This window comes from Leuresthes tenuis, unplaced genomic scaffold, assembly GCF_036924035.1.
Source record: "Leuresthes tenuis unplaced genomic scaffold, fLeuTen1.0.hap1 SCAF_5, whole genome shotgun sequence".
NCBI lineage: Eukaryota > Metazoa > Chordata > Actinopteri > Atheriniformes > Atherinopsidae > Leuresthes > Leuresthes tenuis.
Genome location: NW_027325359.1, coordinates 37,408,567 through 37,434,819, shown reverse-complemented (window position 1 = coordinate 37,434,819; position 26,253 = coordinate 37,408,567). Strand labels below are relative to the sequence as shown.

At 45.1% G+C, this 26,253-nt stretch overlaps 2 protein-coding genes across 2 annotated transcripts in view; one reads left to right on the top strand and one right to left on the bottom strand.

Annotated features, from left to right (window-relative positions):
* Positions 1-3,183: 3,183 nt before the first annotated feature.
* Positions 3,184-4,934, top strand: LOC140307789 (gamma-crystallin M3-like). The gene is made up of 3 exons (XM_072386801.1): positions 3,184-3,447; positions 3,810-4,052; positions 4,628-4,934. The coding sequence occupies exons 1-3, from the start codon at positions 3,415-3,417 to the stop codon at positions 4,904-4,906; spliced, it is 555 nt and encodes a 184-aa protein (XP_072242902.1). The 5' UTR covers positions 3,184-3,414; the 3' UTR covers positions 4,907-4,934.
* A 3,948-nt stretch (positions 4,935-8,882) lies between these two features.
* LOC140306760 (sodium channel protein type 4 subunit alpha B-like) overlaps positions 8,883-26,253 on the bottom strand; it is a 73,912-nt gene continuing 56,541 nt past the window's right edge. The window contains exons 20-30 of the mRNA XM_072385351.1: positions 25,431-25,604; positions 24,718-24,819; positions 19,828-20,112; positions 19,325-19,378; positions 19,122-19,254; positions 18,918-19,021; positions 18,379-18,649; positions 10,162-10,777; positions 9,902-10,046; positions 9,733-9,810; positions 8,883-9,195 (exon numbers count right to left, since the gene is read on the bottom strand). Coding sequence (XP_072241452.1) covers positions 9,055-9,195; positions 9,733-9,810; positions 9,902-10,046; positions 10,162-10,777; positions 18,379-18,649; positions 18,918-19,021; positions 19,122-19,254; positions 19,325-19,378; positions 19,828-20,112; positions 24,718-24,819; positions 25,431-25,604 — 2,103 coding nt within the window. The 3' untranslated portion in view covers positions 8,883-9,054. The remainder of the gene's footprint in view (positions 9,196-9,732; positions 9,811-9,901; positions 10,047-10,161; positions 10,778-18,378; positions 18,650-18,917; positions 19,022-19,121; positions 19,255-19,324; positions 19,379-19,827; positions 20,113-24,717; positions 24,820-25,430; positions 25,605-26,253) is intronic.

Genomic DNA, 26,253 nt, shown 5'->3' with positions numbered 1-26,253 from the left:
CTACAGGACCAAGCAGAACAGACAGGGAGCAGGTGACTGACTCCACCGTAGGTTGTAATGATGTTATAGTCATTACAATGTGTCTGGATCATTTTCAGCTGCATTTTACCTGCAGGAACCATGAACCTTTAAAATGGGTTTTCCTTGGTTCCTGTTATTTAAACATTTACACTACCAAAAGAAAAAAGTCAAATTTATTTGTATAGCACATTTCAAAATGTACAAAACAATTCAAAGTGCTTTACTTAAAATAAAAGCATTGCAGCAGGGAGCAGAAAAAGCATTAAAATATGTAAAAGAATATAAATAGAAAGAAATAAAATAATTAAAATGAATTAAAACAAGTAAGTCTAGATAAGTTAAAAGATATCGTGCAGATTTCATGCATAGACACATGAGAAAAGAAATATTTCTAACCTTTAAAAATGTCTCCATCTGGTGACAGTTTAATCTCCTCTGGCAGTTTGTTCCACTTGTTTGCAGCATAACAGCTAAATGCTGCTTCTGCATGTTTAGTCTGGACTCTGGACTGGACCAGCTGACCTGAGTCCTTGGATGTTATATTTACTGAGGTGAACTAATCCCAATACTGAGGGGAACTAACCCTAATACTGAGGGGGACTAACCCTAATACTGAGGGGGACTAACCCCAATACTGAGGGGGACTAACCCTAATACTGAGGGGGACTAACCCCAATACTGAGGGGAACTAACTCTAATACTGAGGGGGACTAACCCCAATACTGAGGGGAACTAACCCTAATACTGAGGGGGACTAACCCTAATACTGAGGGGGACTAACCCTAATACTGAGGGGGACTAACCCTAATACTGAGGGGGACTAACCCCAATACTGAGGTGAACTAATCCCAATACTGAGGGGGACTAACCCTAATACTGAGGGGGACTAACCCTAATACTGAGGGGGACTAACCCTAATACTGAGGGGGACTAACCCTAATACTGAGGGGGACTAACCCTAATACTGAGGGGGACTAATCCCAATACTGAGGGGAACTAACTCTAATACTGAGGGGGACTAACCCCAATACTGAGGGGAACTAACCCTAATACTGAGGGGGACTAACCCTAATACTGAGGGGGACTAACCCTAATACTGAGGGGAACTAACCCTAATACTGAGGGGGACTAACCCTAATACTGAGGGGGACTAACCCTAATACTGAGGGGGACTAACCCTAATACTGAGGGGGACTAACCCTAATACTGAGGGGGACTAATCCCAATACTGAGGGGAACTAACTCTAATACTGAGGGGGACTAACCCCAATACTGAGGGGAACTAACCCTAATACTGAGGGGGACTAACCCTAATACTGAGGGGGACTAACCCTAATACTGAGGGGGACTAACCCTAATACTGAGGGGGACTAACCCCAATACTGAGGTGAACTAATCCCAATACTGAGGGGGACTAACCCTAATACTGAGGGGGACTAACCCCAATACTGAGGGGGACTAACCCCAATACTGAGGGGGACTAATCCCAATACTGAGGGGAACTAACCCCAATACTGAGGTGAACTAACCCCAATACTGAGGGGAACTAATCCCAATACTGAGGGGAACTAATCCCAATATTGAGGGGAACTAATCCCAATATTGAGGGGAACTAACCCCAATACTGAGGGGAACTAATCCCAATACTGAGGGGAACTAATCCCAATACTGAGGGGAACTAACCCCAATACTGAGGGGAACTAACCCTAATAATGAGGGGAACTAACCCCAATACTGAGGGGGACTTACCCTAATAATGAGGGGAACTAACCCTAATACTGAGGTGAACTAACCCCAATACTGAGGTGAACTAACCCTAATAATGAGGGGAACTAACCCCAATACTGAGGGGAAATAACCCCAATACTGAGGGGAACTAACCCCAATACTGAGGGGAACTAACCCTAATAATGAGGGGAACTAACCCCAATACTGAGGGGGACTAACCCTAATAATGAGGGGAACTAACCCTAATACTGAGGTGAACTAACCCCAATACTGAGGTGAACTAACCCTAATAATGAGGGGAACTAACCCCAATACTGAGGGGAAATAACCCCAATACTGAGGGGAACTAACCCCAATACTGAGGGGAACTAACCCCAATACTGAGGGGAACTAACCCCAATAATGAGGGGAACTAACCCTAATACTGAGGTGAACTAACCCCAATAATGAGGGGAACTAACCCCAATACTGAGGGGAACTAACCCCAATACTGAGGGGAACTAACCCCAATAATGAGGGGAACTAACCCTAATAATGAGGGGAACTAACCCTAATACTGAGGTGAACTAACCCCAATACTGAGGTGAACTAACCCTAATAATGAGGGGAACTAACCCCAATACTGAGGGGAAATAACCCCAATACTGAGGGGGACTAACCCCAATACTGAGGGGAACTAACTCTAACCCACTACTGGTAAGGAAGAGGAACAAAGTAAACTAGAAACCAAACTGAACTGAGGCAGGGCTAAACTAACAGACAACACCAATAATAACAACAAAGACAAACCATGAGAGTAACTATAAAAAGACAAATAAAGAATAGACATATTTTTTAATTTGGGTCTTTATATTTCGAATTAGAAAATTAGATAAATAAATATACATTTGAATATGTGTTTTATATATGAGCTTCAATTTAACCCCCATAAAGCATCAATAAACACATAAACAAAATTTTAGGATTTTCAAGCAGTTAATTAATATCCCAACGTGTTTTCAAACAAAAAAAAACTGTTTATTTCTCAGAATAAAATCAATTTAGCCTTTTCTGAAGCAAATTCATCTTATTTTTACAGATTCTTCGAAACTCTGAGATTCGTTCAGTTTAAACTAATTACATCTGAAACATCTGAAATGTTTTTTCCATTCAGTAGATCCAGATGTGAATGTTGTTTTATTTTCATTTTGGGAACTTTACATATTTTATTCTGAACTGAGTAAAAATGTCTAATAGAAAAAGTCTTTGTGAGAATTTATTCCTGGAGTTTCAGAACAGAAACAAGCAGCCTCTAAATGATTTGTCATTAAACATTTAAGAGAACCCTTTAATTTGTGTTTGACAGAAATGGGAACAATTGTGGATTTTCTGTGACATTGTTGTCTTCAGATTTTTGTTCCAGAAAGTGTTGTCCACAGTTCACAGTGAACAGAGGCCTGAAGGAGAAACACAGCTGCTGTCTGTGGCTCTTTGTCTGTGGTTTCTAAGAGAAATGCCGAATGCTGAGCATCTCTTTTGTGACGCGTTGCTGGCTCAGGCTGTTTGGACAAAAGGTGTCACTGCTCAGGTGCTATAAAGAGCAGCAGCTGCTCCACAGGTAACACACTCTCAGGACAATCAGCGCAGCAACAGCAGCATCAAGCAGCGAGCGACCCAAAAGGCAACATGACTTCCAGCGGCATGAACATGATGAGCAGGGTGAGAACCAGCAGCAGCATCCCACTGTGGACACAAACACACCTTCTGTGGACTTCTCCTGCTCCCACTGCACAGAAAAGTCAGCCCTCACAAAGTTTAGCTTTCTCCCCGAGACTTTAAATGATTAATGTGTTCACTGCTTTACCTAAAAAGAAAGTGTGACACCAGCACAGAGGAGAAGATGCCATTTAGGTCTGAAACTAACACATTACCCCCTAATAACAACAGGTGTTGGGGAAAAAACTAAAAAGTAACACCAGGTAGTGGATTACCTGATAGTCATTATGGTTACTTCACCGTCACCAAACAACCCATTTTCTATTCTGTATTCATGATGACTGGTTTTCCATGTTGTTTCTCAGATCGTCTTCTACGAGGACAAGAACTTCCAGGGCCGTTCCTACGAGTGCAGCAGCGACTGCGCCGACATGTCTTCCTACCTGAGCAGGTGTCACTCCTGCAGGGTGGAGAGGGGCTGCGTCATGGTCTACGACCGCACCAACTTCATGGGAAACCAATACTTCATGAGGAGGGGCGAGTACGCCGACTACATGAGCATGATGGGAATGCACGATGGCATCAGGTCCTGCCGCATGATCCCCATGGTAACCACTCAGCCAGTCACAGCACATAACACCTGATCCCCATGGTAACCACTCAGCCAGTCACAGCAGAGAACACCTGATCACCATGGTAACCACTCAGCCAGTCACAGCACATAACACCTGATCTCCATGGTAACCACTCAGCCAGTCACAGCACATAACACCTGATCTCCATGGTAACCACTCAGCCAGTCATAGCACAGAACACCCGATCTCCATGGTAACCACTCAGGCAGTCACAGCACAGAACACCTGATCTCCATGGTAACCACTCAGCCAGTCACAGCACATAACACCTGATCTCCATGGTAACCACTCAGCCAGTCATAGCACAGAACACCTGATCTCCATGGTAACCACTCAGCCAGTCACAGCACATAACACCTGATCTCCATGGTAACCACTCAGCCAGTCACAGCACATAACATCTAATCACCATGGTAACCACTCAGCCAGTCACAGCACAGAACACCTGATCTCCATGGTAACCACTGAAACCATGGGTTTTTCTTCATGTTGAACACAGCATAGAGGAGCTGATTGATCACTGATTATTGATTATTGGTGTGTTCTAGTACCGTGGCTCATACAGGATGAGGATCTATGAGAGGGAGAACTTCGGAGGTCAAATGTACGAGATGATGGACGACTGCGACAACATCATGGACCGTTACCGCATGTCCAACTGCATGTCCTGCCACGTGATGGACGGACACTGGCTGATGTACGAGCAGCCCCACTACAGAGGCAGGATGATGTACATGAGGCCCGGAGAGTACAGGAGCTTCATGAACATGGGCATGGGCCACATGAAGTTCATGAGCATGAGGCGCATCATGGACTCCTACTACTGAACAGTGGAGCACCCCAACTGAGACACAATAAAGCATTGTTAGCTTAAAACAACTTTTCTGTCTTTCCTTGACCTCTGCATGATGACCTGCTTTATCAAAGAGCAGCATGTCTGATAGAAAAGTGACTTTACAGAATTTACACTAACTGTTTACATATAAAAACAGGAACTCAGGGATGACACTGTTCTGGCTTGATGCTTTTAGTTTGATTTAAGGCCTTTCACTCTCCTTATTCAAGGATAAGAACACTAGTTTTATATGTAACCAACATGCATACACACAAAAGCATGAAATGCAAAGCAGTGCTGGGTAGTGTCAAACTATTCAAAGGTTTTCTTCCATCTGGCTTGGTTCAGCATCCATTTTTATAACCCAAAAATGACCCCATGGTCCATCCAGGGAATTACAAACTGTGATTAAACATTAGAACGGCTAATGTCAAGTGTAAAAATGGAATGCATTAAAGGGATGATGGCTTTGTAAAATTATTGCATTTTAGCCTTAATCGTGATCATGTTCTAACAGTAAATAAATAGTTTTTTGGCCAACACTTCCAGGCTGAAAGTCATCGTGACACAGGCCTCTCAACATAAAACTGCTCTGATTTGAGCTGCCCAATAATGCCACACAAGATTTGGTAGCTGTGGTGCACCTCATCACATGGTCCCAATCTGAGCCTGGGATGGTCCACATGAAGGAGGAGAAGAGCTTTTGAAGAAGAATCCAATCAAATCCAATTACTTAAACTAAAAATGAACCCAATTCATCCATACAGAGCCAATTCGAAAACAGTTTCCTAGCCAAGGAAACCAACATATTGTACTGAAACTTGTCTTCAGTCCAATCTCCCGTCCTCAGCGTGTCATGTTTTGATTATTCTTGTTTTCAGGTCTTTTATCATGTTTCTTTGTTAAGTTTTCAGGTTCTTGTCATGTTTTTTCTCGTCACTTAGTCTCACTAAAGTCACCTGTTTTCTGTTCCACAGCTGCATCTCGTCACCAATCACCTCCCAACAGTATTTAGTTTCCAGGCTGTTTATCGATGTTTCAAGTAAAATAAATAGTTTCCCAGTGATCACTGTCCAGCCTCTTGGAGGTGTTGTGGGCCCAACGAGACAAAACACAGATGAAAGGAGGTTCCCTCCCAATGACCCCAATGACATGTTGGCCAGCACTGCTCACTGGTCTATTTTGGGATTATAGGGAATTATTAACGGATTCTGATCCATTTTTTTAAGCACAGATTTCTTGTGTTTAACTTGAATTACCATATTGTCAAGTGTTTTTAATTCCTGCCTACTCCATAGGCCTACAGGTAGCCTACAGTAAAATATTGAAATGTTTTTATTTGTTTGGGTTTTGACTTTGACAGGTGTAACTGGTGCTATACAATAAACCTTTGCATAAGAACTACACTAATGGGCTGAGCTCCTGACGCTCGTGATGGCATGAGGATCATTGTCCACACTAGTGATGTGTCAGTCGCGAATGGTTTTTGAGGTGTCGTCCACATTTCTGGACCTGTCTGGTGTCGTTCCTTTACAGAAGATCAGTGCTCTCAACTTCCTCCATGTAAAGATTGTATACAGTGAGGGACATTGGAAATGTTGGGACACAGCTGTACTTCTGTCTTTGACAAGTAAAATATAAGCTTCTATCTGCAGCTCTTTGGTGGGCACACCCAGCAGCACCAGGCTAGACCACAGCTCCATGTCAATACTGGCTGTTATAATGGATCCTTCTCTGGCCTGAATAACACTGCTTAGGCTGTGGATAATGAATTAGGATGTATCACGGAGCTCTGTCTGTGAAAAATGATTATGTGGCAACAAGTAGTAAAAAAAATAGGTCAATGTTTTGGCTTCATTCTATCAGGAAGGCACAAGTCAGATCAGATGAGGAAGAACCACAGAATCACAGGACCAGGAAGACCACCAGAACCTTAACAAGAGTAGGAATGATGAATGACGGAAAAGCTGCACAATACTGCTCATCTTTCTCCTACTCAGTTAAAATAAAAAGCAATCCAAGTGTTTTAATATCTTCTGTTTATTTGTAGATTACCTGTTTATAAAAGAGTACAAAACAACAAAAGTTTTCTTTAAAAAGTATAAAAAATAAGCAAAAGAAAAAACCGTCGAACTGGACATTGCTGAAATTAACTGGTTTGTTCTTGTTTGTGGGGGGAACAAAAATACAGACTGGTAATATGTTAATACAGGATGACACATCAGCTAACTACATAAAAGTCAATACAGTCATAACACAGAGACCAAAGTTATAATACTTTAAGGGAAAAGTTGAAAACCTTCAACACAGGGTGGCTATGACTCAGGTTCTTTAGTCATTAAATTGATAGTTAAATCCCCAGATCCTCAGAGTGCGTCTTAGGGTCGTGTCTCACAGACACTTCTTAGGGTCCTGTCTCACCGTCACGTCTTAGGGTCGTGTCTTAGGGTCGTGTCTCACAGACACTTCTTAGGGTCCTGTCTCACAGACACGTCTTAGGGTCGTGTCTCACAGTCACGTCTTAGGGTCGTGTCTCACAGTCACGTCTTAGGGTCGTGTCTCACAGTCACGTCTTAGGGTCGTGTCTCACAGTCACGTCTTAGGGTCGTGTCTCACAGTCACCTCTTAGGGTCGTGTTCACTTCTTAGGGTCGTGTCTCACAGTCACATCATAGGGTCGTGTCTCACAGTCACGTCTTAGGGTCGTGTCTCACAGTCACATCTTAGGGTCCTGTCTCACCGTCATGTCTTAGGGTCATGTCTCACCGTCATGTCTTAGGGTCGTGTCTCACAGTCACCTCTTAGGGTCGTGTTCACTTCTTAGGGTCGTGTCTCACAGTCACGTCTTAGGGTCGTGTCTCACAGTCACGTCTTAGGGTCCTGTCTCACAGTCACGTCTTAGGGTCGTGTCTTAGGGTCGTGTCTCACAGACACTTCTTAGGGTCCTGTCTCACAGACACGTCTTAGGGTCGTGTCTCACAGTCACGTCTTAGGGTCGTGTCTCACCGTCACGTCTTAGGGTCGTGTCTCACAGTCACGTCTTAGGGTCGTGTCTCACAGTCACGTCTTAGGGTCGTGTCTCACAGTCACGTCTTAGGGTCGTGTCTCACCGTCACATCTTAGGGTCGTGTCTCACAGTCACCTCTTAGGGTCGTGTTCACTTCTTAGGGTCGTGTCTCACAGTCACATCATAGGGTCGTGTCTCACAGTCACGTCTTAGGGTCCTGTCTCACAGTCACGTCTTAGGGTCGTGTCTCACAGTCACATCTTAGGGTCCTGTCTCACCGTCATGTCTTAGGGTCATGTCTCACCGTCATGTCTTAGGGTCGTGTCTCACAGTCACCTCTTAGGGTCGTGTTCACTTCTTAGGGTCGTGTCTCACAGTCACGTCTTAGGGTCGTGTCTCACAGTCACGTCTTAGGGTCCTGTCTCACAGTCACGTCTTAGGGTCGTGTCTCACAGTCACATCTTAGGGTCCTGTCTCACCGTCATGTCTTAGGGTCATGTCTCACCGTCATGTCTTAGGGTCGTGTCTCACAGACACATCTTAGGGTCGTGTCTCACAGTCATGTCTTAGGGTCGTGTCTCACGGTCACATCTTAGGGTCGTGTCTCACAGTCACGTCTTAGGGTCGTGTCTCACAGTCACGTCTTAGGGTCGTGTCTCACAGTCACATCATAGGGCCGTGTCTCACAGACACGTCTTAGGGTCGTGTCTCACAGTCACGTCTTAGGGTCGTGTCTCACAGTCACATCATAGGGCCGTGTCTAATGGTCACATCTTAGGGTCGTGTCTCACAGTCACATCTTAGGGTCGTGTCTCACAGTCACATCTTAGGGTCGTGTCTCACAGTCACATCTTAGGGTCGTGTCTCACAGTCACATCTTAGGGTCGTGTCTCACAGTCACTTCTTAGGGCCGTGTCTCACAGACACGTCTTAGGGCCAAAAAACAACAGTGATTCAGAAAGAGTTTTGCAGGCAGAACCTACACTGCCTAGGGTAGAGTCTTTACTAAAGAAGATTGATTAACTGGGAGGAGATGATAAGGCAAAGAGATCAGAGATGTAGACTCCATGTTTCCATCACAGGAACCAAGGCTTACTGTGAAGCTCTATCTGGGCCCGGTAATCCTGAAACAAATTAGGCTTCGCCCACAGACTGGTCCAGAATGCAGCTGGCTCTTCTGACCTGCAAGTGTTTCCTGAACGCTCTCTGGATCACCGCTGCTGCCACCTCTTCCTGTTTCCTCCGCAAGGTGCTGCTGATCGGTTCACAAGACACCTGCAGTGAATAAGAGACACTTGTGTACCACTTTGTATCTTATATCTGCCTCCTGAAGTTTTCCAAAAACAATTTCAATAAACTCAGTTCTGTATAACACAAGAGAAATAAAATTAACAATTTGTGATCTTAAAGAGTTCAGAGTCAGAACCTCTGCTCATCAGGACACTGAAGAAGTTTTTCTACACAACTTCTCTAAGAACACTGATGGGCACACATGTGATGTACTGTTGGACTACAATCAATGCCAACAATTATCAAAACAAATATCTCCTATAAAGCCTCCTGATACTGAAAACTCTTGGAGTCACATCAGGTCAGTGGTCCTGGAGTGTCCTCAGGACAGATTCTGCTCATCTCAGAATGAGCCCTGTGTCATCTGACCTGCATGCATCCTCAGTCTGTCTGGAGTGTGTTAATAACTGGATGTTTGGTGTTTTACTGTCAACAATCACGCCCTGTTTTTTGCACAATATTTAAATGTTCAGAACAAAAAGGAAAAGAACAAAACAGAAAGGAAAAGAAAAGAAAAGAAACCTTGGATATAATGTTGATGTTGAACTTTCCCTCCAGTCTGGCTTTGAGAGCATTCGTATCTCCTGATTCATCAGACCCCTGCACATATAACAATAATGATAACAACAATTAGGTTAATGATTATAAAAATAACAACAATGATGATAACAATGATAGTAGGTGGCGTTACCTGTCTGGTGACTGCACACAGGACATCCAGGCAGCGGACCTGGTCCCCTGGAAGCAGAGGCAGGTCCATGAGGATCAGTCTGATGGAGTTTGGTTTAGTAATCTTCAGCGGCTCCTGGAGGGCATCGCAGAAATCGGACAGCTGCCTGTGGATCACAGTCCTCAAAGCGTTAATGACAACAGGCGCCGTGAATCCAACCATTTCAACCCCTTAGTAATGAGCAGTATTTGGACAAAGCTTGACTCAGACTGAGGACTCACCTGTACTGAATGACCTGAGAGCCGTCAGGGTCAAACTTGCTCCACGTGTTATAGAACATCTGCAGGTGTTCCTCGCTCAGTGGAGTGGCGTCCTCTAGGTTCCTGCTGTTGAAGCTCTCAACGATGATGGCGATGAAGAGGTGGACCACCAGCAGGATATATAGGAGGATGTAGGAGGTGAAGAAAATAATGCCCACCGTCGGGCTGCCACAGTTTCCTGTGAGAGGTGATCCAGGTACGTCTGGGTCGCAGTCTGGAGGAGTGTCCATCATGGGCAACAGCAGACCATCCCATAGAGAGGATGGGCTGACCATCATCATAACGATTATGCTGTTTCCAAACGTCTCAAAGTTAAACATGTCATCAATCATAGCCCCTCTCTTCACGTGGGCAAAGGCACACATGCCAATGTAGGAGTATGTGTACACCACGAGGAAAAGGAGGAGGCCAATGTTGAGGAGGGCAGGATATGACGTCACAAAGCCCAAAATCAGCATCCGGATCCTTCTGGTGCAGCGAATATAGCGGAGGATGTGAATGACACGGGCAAGTCGGAGCACAGCCAAGACACCCGGATTGAACAGATACTTCTGAAACAGGTCAGAGGTGAAGGTACCTGACGGGAAAAAACAAACAAATTACTTTTAAAACATTTTGTCATTAAAATGCAAAGCCGAGGTGGTGTGGTTCCTAACAGCAGGAAGGTTCTGGTTCTGGTCTCAGCTGGAAGGTCCTGGTTCTGCTCTCAGCAGGAAGGTCCTGGTTCTGGTCTCAGCTGAAAGGTCCTGGTTCTGGTGTCAGCTGAAAGGTTCTGGTTCTGGTCTCAGCTGAAAGGTCCTGGTTCTGGTGTCAGCTGAAAGGTCCTGGTTCTGGTCTAAGATGAAAGGTCCTGGTTCTGGTCTCAGCTGGAAGGTCCTGGTTCTGGTCTCAGCTGAAAGGTCCTGGTTCTGGTGTCAGCTGAAAGGTCCTGGTTCTGGTGTCAGCTGAAAGGTCCTGGTTCTGGTCTAAGCTGAAAGGTCCTGGTTCTGGTCTCAGCTGGAAGGTCCTGGTTCTGGTCTCAGCTGAAAGGTCCTGGTTCTGGTGTCAGCTGAAAGGTCCTGGTTCTGGTCTAAGCTGAAAGGTCCTGGTTCTGGTCTCAGCTGGAAGGTCCTGGTTCTGGTCTCAGCTGAAAGGTCCTGGTTCTGGTCTCAGCTGGAAGGTCCTGGTTCTGCTCTCAGCTGGAAGGTCCTGGTTCTGGTCTCAGCTGGAAGGTCGTGGTTCTGGTCTCAGCTGGAAGGTCCTGGTTCTGGTCTCAGCTGGAAGGTCCTGGTTCTGGTGTCAGCTGAAAGGTTCTGGTTCTGGTCTCAGCTGAAAGGTCCTGGTTCTGGTGTCAGCTGAAAGGTCCTGGTTCTGGTCTAAGATGAAAGGTCCTGGTTCTGGTCTCAGCTGGAAGGTCCTGGTTCTGGTCTCAGCTGAAAGGTCCTGGTTCTGGTGTCAGCTGAAAGGTCCTGGTTCTGGTGTCAGCTGAAAGGTCCTGGTTCTGGTCTAAGCTGAAAGGTCCTGGTTCTGGTCTCAGCTGGAAGGTCCTGGTTCTGGTCTCAGCTGAAAGGTCCTGGTTCTGGTGTCAGCTGAAAGGTCCTGGTTCTGGTCTAAGCTGAAAGGTCCTGGTTCTGGTCTCAGCTGGAAGGTCCTGGTTCTGGTCTCAGCTGAAAGGTCCTGGTTCTGGTCTCAGCTGGAAGGTCCTGGTTCTGCTCTCAGCTGAAAGGTCCTGGTTCTGGTCTAAGCTGAAAGGTCCTGGTTCTGGTCTAAGCTGAAAGGTCCTGGTTCTGGTCTCAGCTGGAAGGTCCTGGTTCTGCTCTCAGCTGAAAGGTCCTGGTTCTGGTCTAAGCTGAAAGGTCCTGGTTCTGCTCTCAGCTGAAAGGTCCTGGTTCTGGTCTAAGCTGAAAGGTCCTGGTTCTGGTCTCAGCTGAAAGGTCCTGGTTCTGGTCTCAGCTGGAAGGTCCTGGTTCTGGTCTCAGCTGAAAGGTCCTGGTTCTGACCTCAGCTGAAAGTGTCCTGGTTCTGACCTCAGCTGAAAGTGTCCTGGTTCTGGTCTCAGCTGGAAGGTCCTGGTTCTGGTCTCAGCTGGAAGGTCCTGGTTCTGGTCTCAGCTGGAAGGTCCTGGTTCTGGTCTCAGCTGGAAACTCCTGGTTCTGCTCTCAGAACATCATGTAGGGTTACCTGGTGGTTCTTATCCTAGTGCAGGAGTGAACATGCACGGTTTTCTGTCCCTGTGATGGACTGTGACCCGTTCAGCTGTACCTGCTGCTCACCTGATGACAGCTGGGAGAGGCTCCGCCCACCCACAACCCTGAATTTGATGAGGTGGATAAAGAAAAAAGATGAATGGATGAAATGTTAAACCACAGCAGGTTCTCAGACTTCAGAGCACCTCTGGTGGAATAGGAGGGAAACATGTTAGTCCTGACGGGCCTGAGGCAACGCATGCATCAGCAAACATGGGAAGGTTTCCCCTTCTGTCCGGGAAGCAGACACCTTTCCACTTTTAAGATTAGGCTTAAAACTTTCCTTTCTGATAAAGCTTATAGTTAGGGATGGCTCAGGTAATCCTGAAACATCCCATAGTTAAGCTGCTATAGGCTTAGACTGCTGGGGGACCTCATCTGTCTCACCTTTCCTCACTTTGCTCTCTTTTTCCCTCCTGTTTAATTTCTAAAATGATTTTATGTACATGTGACATTATTGTGGTTATTAACTTGTGTTTCCCTGTTCCAACAGATATCCTTTGAATGGCGTTATGGTGTTTTTCCCCCCTCTTTTCCCTCTTTTCTGTCTTCTCAAACCCCAGCTGGTCCAGGCGGATGGACACCCTTCCTGGTTCTGGTTCTGTTTCTTCCTGGTTCTGGTTCTGCCAGAGGTTTCTTCCTGGTTCTGGTTCTGCCAGAGGTTTCTTCCTGAGTCTGGTTCTGCCAGAGGTTTCTTCCTGGTTCTGGTTCTGCCAGAGGTTCCTTCCTGGTTCTGGTTCTTCCAGAGGTTTCTTCCTGAGTCTTGTTCTGGTTCTGCCAGAGGTTTCTTCCTGGTTCTGGTTCTGCCAGAGGTTTCTTCCCGGTTCTGGTTCTGCCAGAGGTTTCTTCCTGGTTCTGGTTCTGCCAGAGGTTTCTTCCCGGTTCTGGTTCTGCCAGAGGTTTCTTCCTGGTTCTGGTTCTGCCAGAGGATTCTTCCTGAGTCTGGTTCTGGTTCTGCCAGAGGTTTCTTCCTGGTTCTGGTTCTGCCAGAGGTTTCTTCCTGGTTCTGCCAGAGGTTTCTTCCTGGTTCTGGTTCTGCCAGAGGTTCCTTCCTGGTTCTGGTTCTTCCAGAGGTTTCTTCCTGAGTCTTGTTCTGGTTCTGCCAGAGGTTTCTTCCTGGTTCTGGTTCTGCCAGAGGTTTCTTCCTGGTTCTGGTTCTGCCAGAGGTTTCTTCCTGAGTCTGGTTCTGCCAGAGGTTTCTTCCTGGTTCTGGTTCTGCCAGAGGTTCCTTCCTGGTTCTGGTTCTTCCAGAGGTTTCTTCCTGAGTCTTGTTCTGGTTCTGCCAGAGGTTTCTTCCTGGTTCTGGTTCTGCCAGAGGTTTCTTCCCGGTTCTGGTTCTGCCAGAGGTTTCTTCCTGGTTCTGGTTCTGCCAGAGGTTTCTTCCCGGTTCTGGTTCTGCCAGAGGTTTCTTCCTGGTTCTGGTTCTGCCAGAGGATTCTTCCTGAGTCTGGTTCTGGTTCTGCCAGAGGTTTCTTCCTGGTTCTGGTTCTGCCAGAGGTTTCTTCCTGGTTCTGCCAGAGGTTTCTTCCTGGTTCTGGTTCTGCCAGAGGTTCCTTCCTGGTTCTGGTTCTTCCAGAGGTTTCTTCCTGAGTCTTGTTCTGGTTCTGCCAGAGGTTTCTTCCTGGTTCTGGTTCTGCCAGAGGTTTCTTCCTGGTTCTGGTTCTGCCAGAGGTTTCTTCCTGTTAAAGGGAGTCGTTCCTTTCCACAGTCCCTCAGGCTCAGGACGGGAGATTGGACTGAAGACACATTTCGGTCCAATCTGTTGGTTTCCTTAGCTAGGATATTATTTTTGAATTGGCTCTATATGAATTAATTGGATAATGATTACAATGAATTGAATTCCAATTGGCTTGAATTGGACTATATTATTTAAGTGCCTTGAGATGACAATTGTTGTAATCTGACGCTTTATAAATAAAATTGAATTGAATTGAACCTTGTCACACGGTAGGTGTGATCACTGGCATGATGACATGATGACATCACTTCCTGTAACCTTGTTTTTGTTCTGTGGAACTTCTCTGGGAAATATATAATAATATATTAAATATAGTTTTAAATATATTGTATCGTACTCGTGATGACCGCTAAAAGGAGGGAGACCCCAAAGAAACCCTTTTGCTTTGATCTGTTAGGAGTGGTTTCAAAATAACAAAACCCCCTAATTTACGATCATGAGAAACAGGGTGAAAAAACATTCCAACCAAAGACCTTCCACCTTTGAAAGAGTCAGATTAACATCTGCTCAGCCGGCCAGCGCTGGGTCGGATAAACAAAGACTCACCTTTGGTACCAAATGGGTGAATGGGGTGCGTACCAAGAGGGAACATTTCCATCCTTATCTAAAGAGTTATATCAAATAAATACATAAATTAAAACATGACAACCACCAACCGGACAAAAGACAGACCCTTGTTGGAAATAAGGAAAAGCTTCAGAGCCAGTTTCAGATGGATTAATGAATCTATTACCAATATGCCTCATAATTACCTACTGACTGTGAAATATGAAAAAGGACAGCTCAAGCATCATTTTAAGACTTTCCACGACGCTGTACGTAAAACACCAGGAAAGTAATTATTCCGCCGTAGGTCCCGCCTTCTGTGCCGTGGAACCATAGCGCCATCTACAGATCGTGACAGTAAATCTAGGAATTAGAATCATTCTGTATTTTATTCTCCTGTAACTGCAGCAGTAGTGCAAATTATAAATGTGTGTGTTACAATGAACCGGAGGTCCAACCGACGGAATAACAGTCCATGAACCGTGTGAATAATACATTTTCTATTTTATTGGTCACTCACCATCATCCATGTCATCTCTTGTTTGAACATGTCAGCTGATTCGTGTTTACGTTGCTTATATTTCATGCCTATGTGATAAAGATGGTATTAATGTATTCTTTGAATATGCCGGGATAAGAGAGATTAACTTTTCTTTTATAAAAAGTTAATTTAAGAATGAAGCCCCTCTGTGACGCCCAAAGGCAAACCCGCCATCTCATTGGTTGGAAACCAGTGATGAAACACCGCCCTCGCCTGTGAAAGCGAAGCGCGCATCCAATCCATTAACTCTGGATTCTGCTCAGAGTAAGGTCTACCTCCCAGTAAACCTCGGGCTGTGGTTTGGTAATAAATAGTTAAAATAACCAAGTTTTCATTCATGCAATAAGTTATCCCTATATTTACCCAGAGACCGCTATAAAAGTATAAAGTCCCATATCTCTCTTATCCCTGGGCTTATCTTTGGTGTTATGTCCTCTTTACCATACGTCCTGAGTGCTGCTCCATGTTAAATAAATGACCACATATATTCAATCTCTGTTTCATGTTTCTTAAGTAATTCCGGTCAATTCAGAGAGAAATCCATCCTTCAGTAACGACTCTTAGTGATATATATTTTCTATTTTATATATATATGTCCCTTCCAACGTAAATGGTAGGTGGTGCCCCTTTTTAACGGGATCTTAATAATTAATTTCATATCTAGAACGTTACAATTTAAAACTGTGAACCCTTTCACAAACTCTTGTTAACTCATTTATTTGATCTTTGGTATTTATTTTCACTTTTTAGCGGTGTGTCTGGTTCTCTAGCTGAGCATGGCTACCAGTTCTCTCCATCCATCTCCTGTTTTCTCTTGTTCCATGTGTCAGATCTTTAGTTACTCCTCTGTCTCCTTTCGTGTCTTTTTTTTAGGCAATTCTCCTTCTGATGTGGGAGCTTAGCTGAGCACTATTTAAAAAAAACACTACCTTAACCACTGACCAACCTTCATACGCCAGTGAGGAGCCACCTGGCTTAGATAACCCTGTTAGCCACCCCTTCGCAGATCCTGAGCATCCGGGACCCCAGGCTGGCTGGGTGAGGGTCAGGAAGAAGAGGCATAGCTCTAAAGTCAAGCCCGTGGACCTGTTCACATTTCCAAATAGATTTTCCCCATATTTTATCCTCAGCGACACACCCACTGAGGACAAAACCCTAGTAATTGGCAGCTCTATAGTCAGAAACGTGGCATTAGAGACACCAGCGACCAGTCAAATGCATTCCAGGGGCCAGAGCGGGCAACATAGAATCCTATTTAAAACTGCTGGCTAAGGATAAGCGTAAATACGGTAAAATAGTTATTCACGTCGGCGGTAATGACACCCGGTTACGCCAATCGGAGGTCACTAAAATTAATGTTGCATCGGTGTGTAATTTTGCCAAAACATTGCCGGACTCCCTAGTTTTCTCTGGACCCCTGACAAATCTGACCAGTGTGTCTAGCAATGTGGGCTCCATAGATAACTGGCACTCTTTCTAGAGAAAACCAGGTCTGAAACACCTCGGTAAAATTCACAGGTGTGTGTTTTAAAGCAGACTGGGACAGCCCAAGGACAAAGAATAACAGTACATGTGCATTCTGGGACATGTTGGGCACAACTCACATCACATGTGAGCTGGTTAATGTACGTGTTGAAGAATCTTAGAAAACACTCTGTGGGGTTAGCTGTGGCTCACAGGTTATTCTGCTACTTCTACCAGAACAGTTTGAACTGTTATCAAACGGGTTACCAAGCAGATAAAGAATACAAAGCTGAAAAACTCTATGGTTGGAGGGTCATGACATGAGACGATGACATCAGCCACTGACAAGAGAGCCACTAAAAACAGCTGTAATTAAACCTCTGCTGAAAAAGGACAATCTTGACAAGACACAAATGAACAACTACAGGCCCATCTAAAATCTCCCATTTTTAAGTAAGATAATTGAAAAAGTGGTTTTTCAACAACTTAAGTACTTTTTAACTCAAAATAACTGCTATGATACCTTCCAGTCAGGCTTTAGACAGCTCCACAGCACTGAGACTGCTCTGACCAAAGTGTTTAATGTCATATACCTGAATACAGACGGTGGAAAAATGTCAGTCTTAGTTTTACTGGATCTCAGTGCTGCTTTTAATACAGTTGACCACAAAATGTCACTCTGGGCGGTTCTTTCCAGAACTGTACTAAACTGGTCCAACACATACTTCGAGAACAGGAAGTACTTTGTGTCAATCGGGAACTTTACATTGTTTTTTTGTTTGTTTTTACTTTTCGCTTTCAGAAAGGTACCTGCGGTTGGCGTTGGCTACGGGTGTTGCTGTGCAACCATTCATGTGAGGATTGACAAGGATCATACCACCAAGCAGGGAGGGGCGGGGTAGAAGTACTGAGACGGTGACAGGAGGAGAGGAGTGTGGTGCAAAGATGGGTGAAAACAGAAAAAGAAGTAGCATTTGGATGCATTTTGACAGCTGTGTCAATAGCTCTCCTATCTTAATTTCTTTGTTTAGGTTTTTATAGGCATTTTCTGTCTGCTTTGTGTAGCAGAGTGGTTCTTCCAGCAAGTTAGAGATTTACAAGGGATTTTACAACTCTAAATGCAATTGGCTACAGCAATTTATTGAAATTTATGATGTAAATGTGTTCAAATACAAATCACAAGTCAAAACAGTGCTAAATTTGGCTGAATTCTAAAAAGTATAAGTGGTAAAATGGAGAGCCGTTTGGGAGCCGTTTTGGAGCCAAAAGAGCTGGCTCTTCTTGGTGAGCTGAGCCAAATGATCCGGTTCACTAAAAGCCGAAATTCCCATTGCTAGTCTGGACCAGACCTGGAGAAGCTGCCTTCAGCTTCTATGCTCCACATCTGGAACAAACTACCAGAAAGCCTCAGATCAGCTGAAACACATTTAAGTCCAGGTTGTATTTCATTTGAATAAAGCTCCAAATAAGCTTGAGTTTCAAAACGTAATCATATTTTAACTACTGATTTCATCATCATTTCCATTATAGTTTATTTCTTTTTTGTGTAAATTTTAAATCGTGCTTTTTATTTCCACTGTTTTAATGTCTCTGTGAAGCACTTTGAATCACCTTGTTGTTGAGTCGTGCTACACAAAGAAACTTGCCTTGCCTTGACAACTCACCTATGATCAACCCCACGAGGACTGCAAAGTCTATGATGTTTAAGCCAGAGCTGAAGTAGTGCTGCCTGAGAGCAATAATCTTCAGGATGAATTCAGTGAGGAAGATAAAGATGGCGACAGTCTGGAACCACATCAGGACCTCAAATTTCTCCCGGCTCTGACCATCCGTCTCCACCATCAGAACCACCATGTACACACAGATTACTGCCACCATGAAGACCTCAGAAGGCAGGGAGGTCACCCGGTCAAAGAGCCAAGCCTGGCAGCGGCTCTAGAGACAGGAAACAGATGTTGGGGTTCACTTAGTTTTTCACGCACTGCTTCTATGTCTTGTCTCAGTTTTTGTTCAGTAAACCATGACTCAGTGTAATAAGCCATGTGTTGTTGTTACTCTGAGGTTGGATTCACTGACTTTAACACCTGCTGAGGAACAGGTGGTTTTATTGTGTCCTGATGTGGAAAACTTTAGAATTAGAAGGTTTACTTTTTCTTGGCTCCGACCTGAACACACCTGAGCGGAGGCCTTGCTCTGAGCTCACCTGTGGTCTTGGAGGAGCTTCATCAGGCTTCTTGAAGAACTTCTTGGCCACAGCCCTCGAATGCTTCAGCTGCTCCACCGTCATGAAAACGTGTTTCTCTCCAACGTGAAGAAGAAGAAGACAAATTCACTAACGAGACACAGAGTTAACGTCAGAAACAGCCTCTACACCTGCTGTCGTCATGGTAACTTCATGTCTGTGGACTTATCTGGTGGTGCAGCGCGTTAACAAAGGCTCTGATGAAAATGTTCCAGGTGAAGAAGCCGCCAACGATGACGAAAAGGATGAAGTACAGGTACGTGTACAGGTTGCTTTCGTACTCGGGCTGGTTCTCAATCTACACACACACACACATCAGAACCAGCAGCAGCAGCAGAATCAGAACCACCACCAGTGGGTGTACTGACCTCTGTGGAGTCCACACTTGGGTACAAGATGTCATGCCAGCCTGCAGAAAGAGACTAAACCAACACAGAATCTCATTAGAAAAAATCCCCTCAGAGGCAACAGATCATAATGTTGGACAGAACCAAACAGAACCAAACAGACACCCAGCATGTCGGCTCTGACACACGGAGAACACTTTGGGTGTGTGTGAATGTGTTTCCTTGATGGTGTAATCCTGCTGATTTGAAGATTCACTTTATTTTCATCTCATGAGTAAAATGAGAGCTGTGATTCTCTTCTGTTCCTTTCCTTTTCACATATTTGTACATTGGATTTCATACATGTGGTCTGTGTGGTTGTTTATATGTATAACATATACATATATGTGTTTATATAAATGTTTATACCAGCATGAAGATGTTCTCGACTCAGAAGATTGTTTTTCACACCTACAGAAAGCTGTGACATAGATGTTATGGGGTTTATATGTTGGATGGTTTGACTGTGTGATGGAGACACTGACCACAATGAACAGGGACAGGAAACTCATTCCCACGTTGTCGAAGTTGAAATGTCCGTTCTTCCACCTGACCTCTGTGAAATTGTGCAGTTGGAGCTCCAAACAGTCGGTCATGTTGGTCACCTCTTCAGGTGCAAAGTACTCCGCCGACGTCTCGTTGAAACAGTAATAAAACTTTCCTGCAAACAAGTTCACCCCCAGGATGCCAAAGAGCAGCCAGATGAACGCAGTGACCAGCAGCGTGCGGCACAGGGAGGGGAGGCTGAGCATTAGCGATCGCAGCACCACCTGTACGGACACACAGGTGCAGAGTCACACAGGTGCAGAGTCACACAGGTGCAGAGTCACACAGGTGCAGAGTCACACAGGTGCAGAGTCACACAGGTGCAGAGTCACACAGGTGCAGAGTCACACAGGTACAGAGTCACCAGAGTCACACAGGTGCAGAGTCACACAGGTGCAGAGTCACAGGTGCAGAGTCACAGGTGCAGAGTCACAGAGGTGCAGAGTCACACAGGTGCAGAGTCACACAGGTGCAGAGTCACAGGTGCAGAGTCACAGGTGCAGAGTCACAGAGGTGCAGAGTCACACAGGTGCAGAGTCACACAGGTGCAGAGTCACAGGTGCAGAGTCACAGGTGCAGAGTCACAGAGGTGCAGAGTCACACAGGTGCAGAGTCACACAGGTGCAGAGTCACAGGTGCAGAGTCACAGGTGCAGAGTCACACAGGTGCAGAGTCACACAGGTGCAGAGTCACACAGGTGCAGAGTCACAGGTGCAGAGTCACAGGTGCAGAGTCACAGAGGTGCAGTGTCACGCAGGTGCAGAGTCACACAGGTGCAGAGTCACACAGGTGCAGAGTCACACATGTGCAGAGTCACACAGGTGCAGAGTCACACAGGTGCAGAGTCACCAGAGTCACACAGGTGCAGAGTCACACAGGTGCAGAGTCACACAGGTGCAGAGTCACACAGGTGCAGAGTCACACAGGTGCAGAGTCACACAGGTGCAGAGTCACACAGGTACAGAGTCACACAGGTACAGAGTCACACAGGTGCAGAGTCACACAGGTGCAGAGTCACACAGGTGCAGAGTCACACGTGCAGAGTCACAGGTGCAGAGTCACACAGGTGCAGAGTCACACAGGTGCAGAGTCACAGGTGCAGAGTCACACAGGTGCAGAGTCACACAGGTACAGAGTCACACAGGTGCAGAGTCACACAGGTGCAGAGTCACACAGGTGCAGAGTCACACAGGTGCAGAATCACACAGGTGCAGAGTCACACAGGTGCAGAGTCACACAGGTACAGAGTCACACAGGTGCAGAGTCACACAGGTGCAGAGTCACAGGTGCAGAGTCACACAGGTGCAGAGTCACACAGGTGCAGAGTCACAGGTGCAGAGTCACACAGGTGCAGAGTCACACAGGTACAGAGTCACACAGGTACAGAGTCACACAGGTGCAGAGTCACACAGGTGCAGAGTCACACAGGTGCAGAGTCACACAGGTGCAGAGTCACACAGGTGCAGAGTCACACAGGTGCAGAGTCACACAGGTACAGAGTCACACAGGTGCAGAGTCACACAGGTACAGAGTCACACAGGTACAGAGTCACACAGGTGCAGAGTCACACAGGTACAGAGTCACACAGGTGCAGAGTCACACAGGTGCAGAGTCACACAGGTACAGAGTCACACAGGTGCAGAGTCACACAGGTACAGAGTCACACAGGTGCAGAGTCACACAGGTACAGAGTCACACAGGTGCAGAGTCACACAGGTGCAGAGTCACACAGGTACAGAGTCACACAGGTGCAGAGTCACACAGGTGCAGAGTCACACAGGTGCAGAGTCACACAGGTGCAGAGTCACACAGGTACCTCCATCCAATCAGCACAGCTTCCCGTCAGAACAGCTCGTTATTGGTGCCACCTTCAATGTTTAACCAAAGAAACACCTGAGAGTCTAACAGCACCTGAACACCTGTCAACATTAGAAATCAACAACCTGACCACAGGTGTCCCCCACGCATGTCAGCATAACTTTGTCTAACTCTGACCCCAGACACAGACACAGAACACGGGTCAAAATGGGTTCAGTTCAGTCATTTTCAGACATATCGTTAAATTCACAGAGACTTTATCACTGCTGAACAGCGAGGAAGATGAACAGAGGCCGGTGGGGAGGACTTTGTCCGATGGTGTGATGAAGCCCACCGCCACCTGAACCCTGGACATGGTGGTGGGTTTCAGGAAGTAGGGTAGTAACCCTAACCCCTAACCCTTCTAACCCTCCTAACCCACCCTCCAGGACAGACCAACATCCAGAGAACAGACACCGAAGGGTGGAACTACACCAACACCCTGGAACGGTCCAATCTGAGCCCAGAGTAAAGCAGAGGTAAGGAAGAGCCACCAACTGTCAGGGTATCAAAACAAAACACCCCAGGAAGTACCTGTACCTGCATCTAATAAAATATAGGTAGATGGTGACATCCTTACATATCCAGCAATGGGCCCCACACCTCATCAATGAGTCTTCCCTCCCAGCCACTCTACAGGTGACCCGCTCGAAGCTGGTCTTTGAGCTTAAAACCTGTATCCACTCCTTAGAAGTGGCCTGAGTGGGAGATTTCCAGTGGTGTAAAGTTATCCTGCACCCTGCTGTCATAGCTAAACGACACCAGTGTTTTTGGATGTTTTGACCTTCGAATGTTCTCTGGGAGTAATCCCAACAGACGTAACGCAGGGTCTTTGCCCAGCACCTTATTCAAGAACAGAATCATTGCATTCCAGGTGTATTTAGTTTCCTCACACTCATATAACATGTGAGTTCTCACCTTTCCATTACATCTCCAACATAAGTCACTGTTTGTGAGCTTCATTCTTGCCAGTTTGGAAGGAGTCCAGTAGGATCTATTTAATATCTTATAACGAATGAGTTGTGATTGTGCTTCACGTGAGTAGCAGCGCCATGATTTTTACAACCATTTTCTGGAATCTCTTGACACAGATCCCTCTCCCAACGCGCTTTTAGACCATCCAGTTTGGGCCCTTGTGTATTTCTAATAAGTTTTTCTCTCTAATCATGGGAAATTACCTGGATTTCAGTCAGACTGTGCTGAATATGTTTGTTTGAGAGAATGCAATGTATGATTTGTAAATATCACCAAAATGCCGAGTTACACAGATTATATTTATTTTTAATTTCATCAAATGACCTGAATCCCACATCTCCCAGAATCCTCAAGAATGTGAATCCCAGATCTGATCCATTTGTCCCAAAATTGTCACGTTCTATGTTTTGATTTGTTTTCAGATTCTTATGTTTTCAGGTTTCTTATCATGTTTTCCCCCTCACTTAGCTCCACTCAAGTCACCTTTTTTCTGTTCCACAGCTGCACCTCGTCACTAATCACCTTCCACAGTATTTAGTTTCCAGGTTTCCATCAGTCATGGCGAGTTCCTCACTTACCCTTTCCACAGTTTTGTCTTGGAAAGTCAGGTTTTTGCCACCATAATCATAGTCTTGTTTGTTATTTTTCCATAGTCTTGTTATCTATAAATCAGTCTTGTTTTGCTAACCTTGCCCTGTGCCTTTTGCTTTTGGAATCAACCTTTTTGATTTGGAAGTCTGCATCTGGGTCCTCCCTTCCTTGCACCAACGTCCCTGACAAAAATAAACTTTTCTTATCTATTAACAGATTCCTGTTATACCATATGGAGGATCTGCTTGATTAATATGGATCAGTTTTTGTTATTTGATGAGCAATTTTCCATGACTCTCTGACAAAAGCCATTACCGGGTCTGGTCCATCTGTCTGTGAGAGGAAGGCCTCCACAGAAAAAGGATGTTCGAGCTGCTCTTCTATCCTGACCCAAAGAGGAATCCTTGTAGACGGCGGATGAATTTTAGATAGATAGATGAAGAATAAAGAAAATGACAAATGATATAATTGTTATTTGATACCATTTATTCGTGATAATGCTAAACCGCCCTTGTCTTTTGCAGCATATAACTTAGTCTGATTAAACATGTTTTTTCTTCCTGTCCATATAAACTTCTCTATCATACTGTTGTATGCTTTAAGTAGTGAGGAAGGACATTTTAGTGGTAAAATGGAAGTGATGTAGTTGATCTTGGGAGTTAAAATCATTTTAACTAGATTGAGTCCAACAGGGATACAGAATTTGAGTTTTCTGAATAACTGGAGATATGTTGGCTTCCGTTATTTTTTCAGACCTGGCGTTAATTTGATGCCCAAATACTGTTAATCCTTCAGGCATCCATCTGAATTTCCAGTTCCTTCTGATATCTGGGGAACACAATCTTGATAACGGCATGGCTTCTGGTTTTGACCAGTTAACAGTATAACCAGATATCGCTGAAAACAGATTCAGGGTTACTAGATATCAATAACACATCATCCGCATATAGCAGGAGCTTTTCTTCTTCTTGACCCGTTTGCACACCCCGTGTATTTGAATTAGCCCATAAGGCTGTGGCCAGGGGTTTAAGAAATATGGCGAAGATTAGAGATGATAAAAGCAATCCTTGTCGAACACCACGAAAACCTCTGATTTGAGGTGACATAATCCTATTAGTAAAGACTGTGGCTAATGGATCAGAGTGCATCAATTCCACCAACTTCCTAAATATTGGACCAAATCCAAATTTTTCTAGCATATAAACAAAAATATAAACACTTTATCAAGTGTCTAAGGAAAAGGCAGCCGCTGGTGTGTCATCATTTCTTGTCATCCACATAACCCACACTGGAATGATCGGACTGAACTGGGTCACCCCACTCAGACTCAGATCGGTTACAGTGGTTCAGTCCACTCCACATAAACCCCCCCCCACAGATCACACAGATGGGGGTCCTAGTCTCACCCTGATGCCTTTGAAGCGGGACGGGGCCCTCAGGGTCCTCAGTGCCCTCAGCGATCGGGTGGATGATCCCAAGATGTTGGCTGTCAGACTGATCAGAGACACCTGCCGAGATAAAACACACCTGCTGATGACCTCAGACTGCATGTGAACAGGAGGAAGCAGCAGCTTAATTCCACATGTTTGTTCACAGGAGGAAATATCTAGCTGACATAATCTTTAGATAAACTTTCTCTTCTTTAAAACTGCATTTTAAAGTGATTCCAGTCTCTAATTTAAACATTAAAAATACTTGGTTCACCAAAAAGATATAACAACTAAAGGTTGAATACTTCCTGAGTGTTTATGATATTTCAGGACCTTCACACATTGAAAAACTACTCTCAGGTGGAGGGCTCTCATTGGAAAACCTCACCTGATTGACTAGATGCTGGTCCTATGATCATAAAAAGGGAGACATGCCCCCGCCCAAAAACCTCACCATGGGGCAGCAATTACCTTTGCTTGTGGATAAGTTGTGGCTGTGAGAAGAACTTCATGTGTTTCTGTCCTGATTCTGGTCCTTTTATATCCCTGACACAAAGGTGTTACCGTCTAAACCCGACCAGCTTTTAGTGAGGAGTTACAACTGACCAACCGGCTGTCTGCTGGTCTCAAACATGAGCACATGAATGGCTGAAAGTGGTTAAATAATCATAAGAGTCAGTTGATCTTACATCTAAGATGAGGAAGTCCAGCCAGTTCCAGAAGCTGCTGAAGTATTTCTTGAATCCGAAGGCAATCCACTTGAGAAGCATCTCCACCAGGAACACGTAGGTGAACACGTGGTCGAATTTGTCCAGAATCACCTGCAAGACCAGACCCTGCTGTGGGTGGACGTCCTCAAACATCTGTGCACAAACACGCCAACCAGATGTTAGCATCCGTTCATCACAACACACTGCAACCTTTGACCTGTGTGCATCAGCAGCTGATCCAGCTGCAGAACATGGAGGATTGGAGGTTATGAGTCTGGTCAGCAGTTATTTATAGCATTTAAATCAAACTAAATAAAATCACTGTCCATTTAGTTTTATGATGAATCTTTCTGTTTCCACCTCTTGGGGTGTCCTTTCTTTTCTCCTCATCGGAGCTTAAACCATCAAGAGGTGATGGAGGAGTTTCTCTTAAAAGGAGGGGAAGGAAGCAACTCTTTAAAACAGCCCTGATGGGTCAGAGAGACCATGGTTAATCATGTCACTGAACCACAGAGATAAAACAGAACCAGCATCCTCTGCCAGAATCAAACATATTCAGCAGAATCAACGACTTTATTCATCCATTTAACAAAGATGCTGTTAGAAGCTGGTTCAACTTATCCAGGTTATCTTTAGGGGCTCTGTTCAATGAATCCACACCATGAAGGTCTCACTGAGCTGAGCTACGACGCTGGTTATCAACTCTGTAAGTCAACCGGGTTTCTGGTGTTGAATACATGCGGGTTTGAGTGTAAACCCGTGTTTTTAGGTGTCTGATGATCTGAATTCATATTCAAAAGAC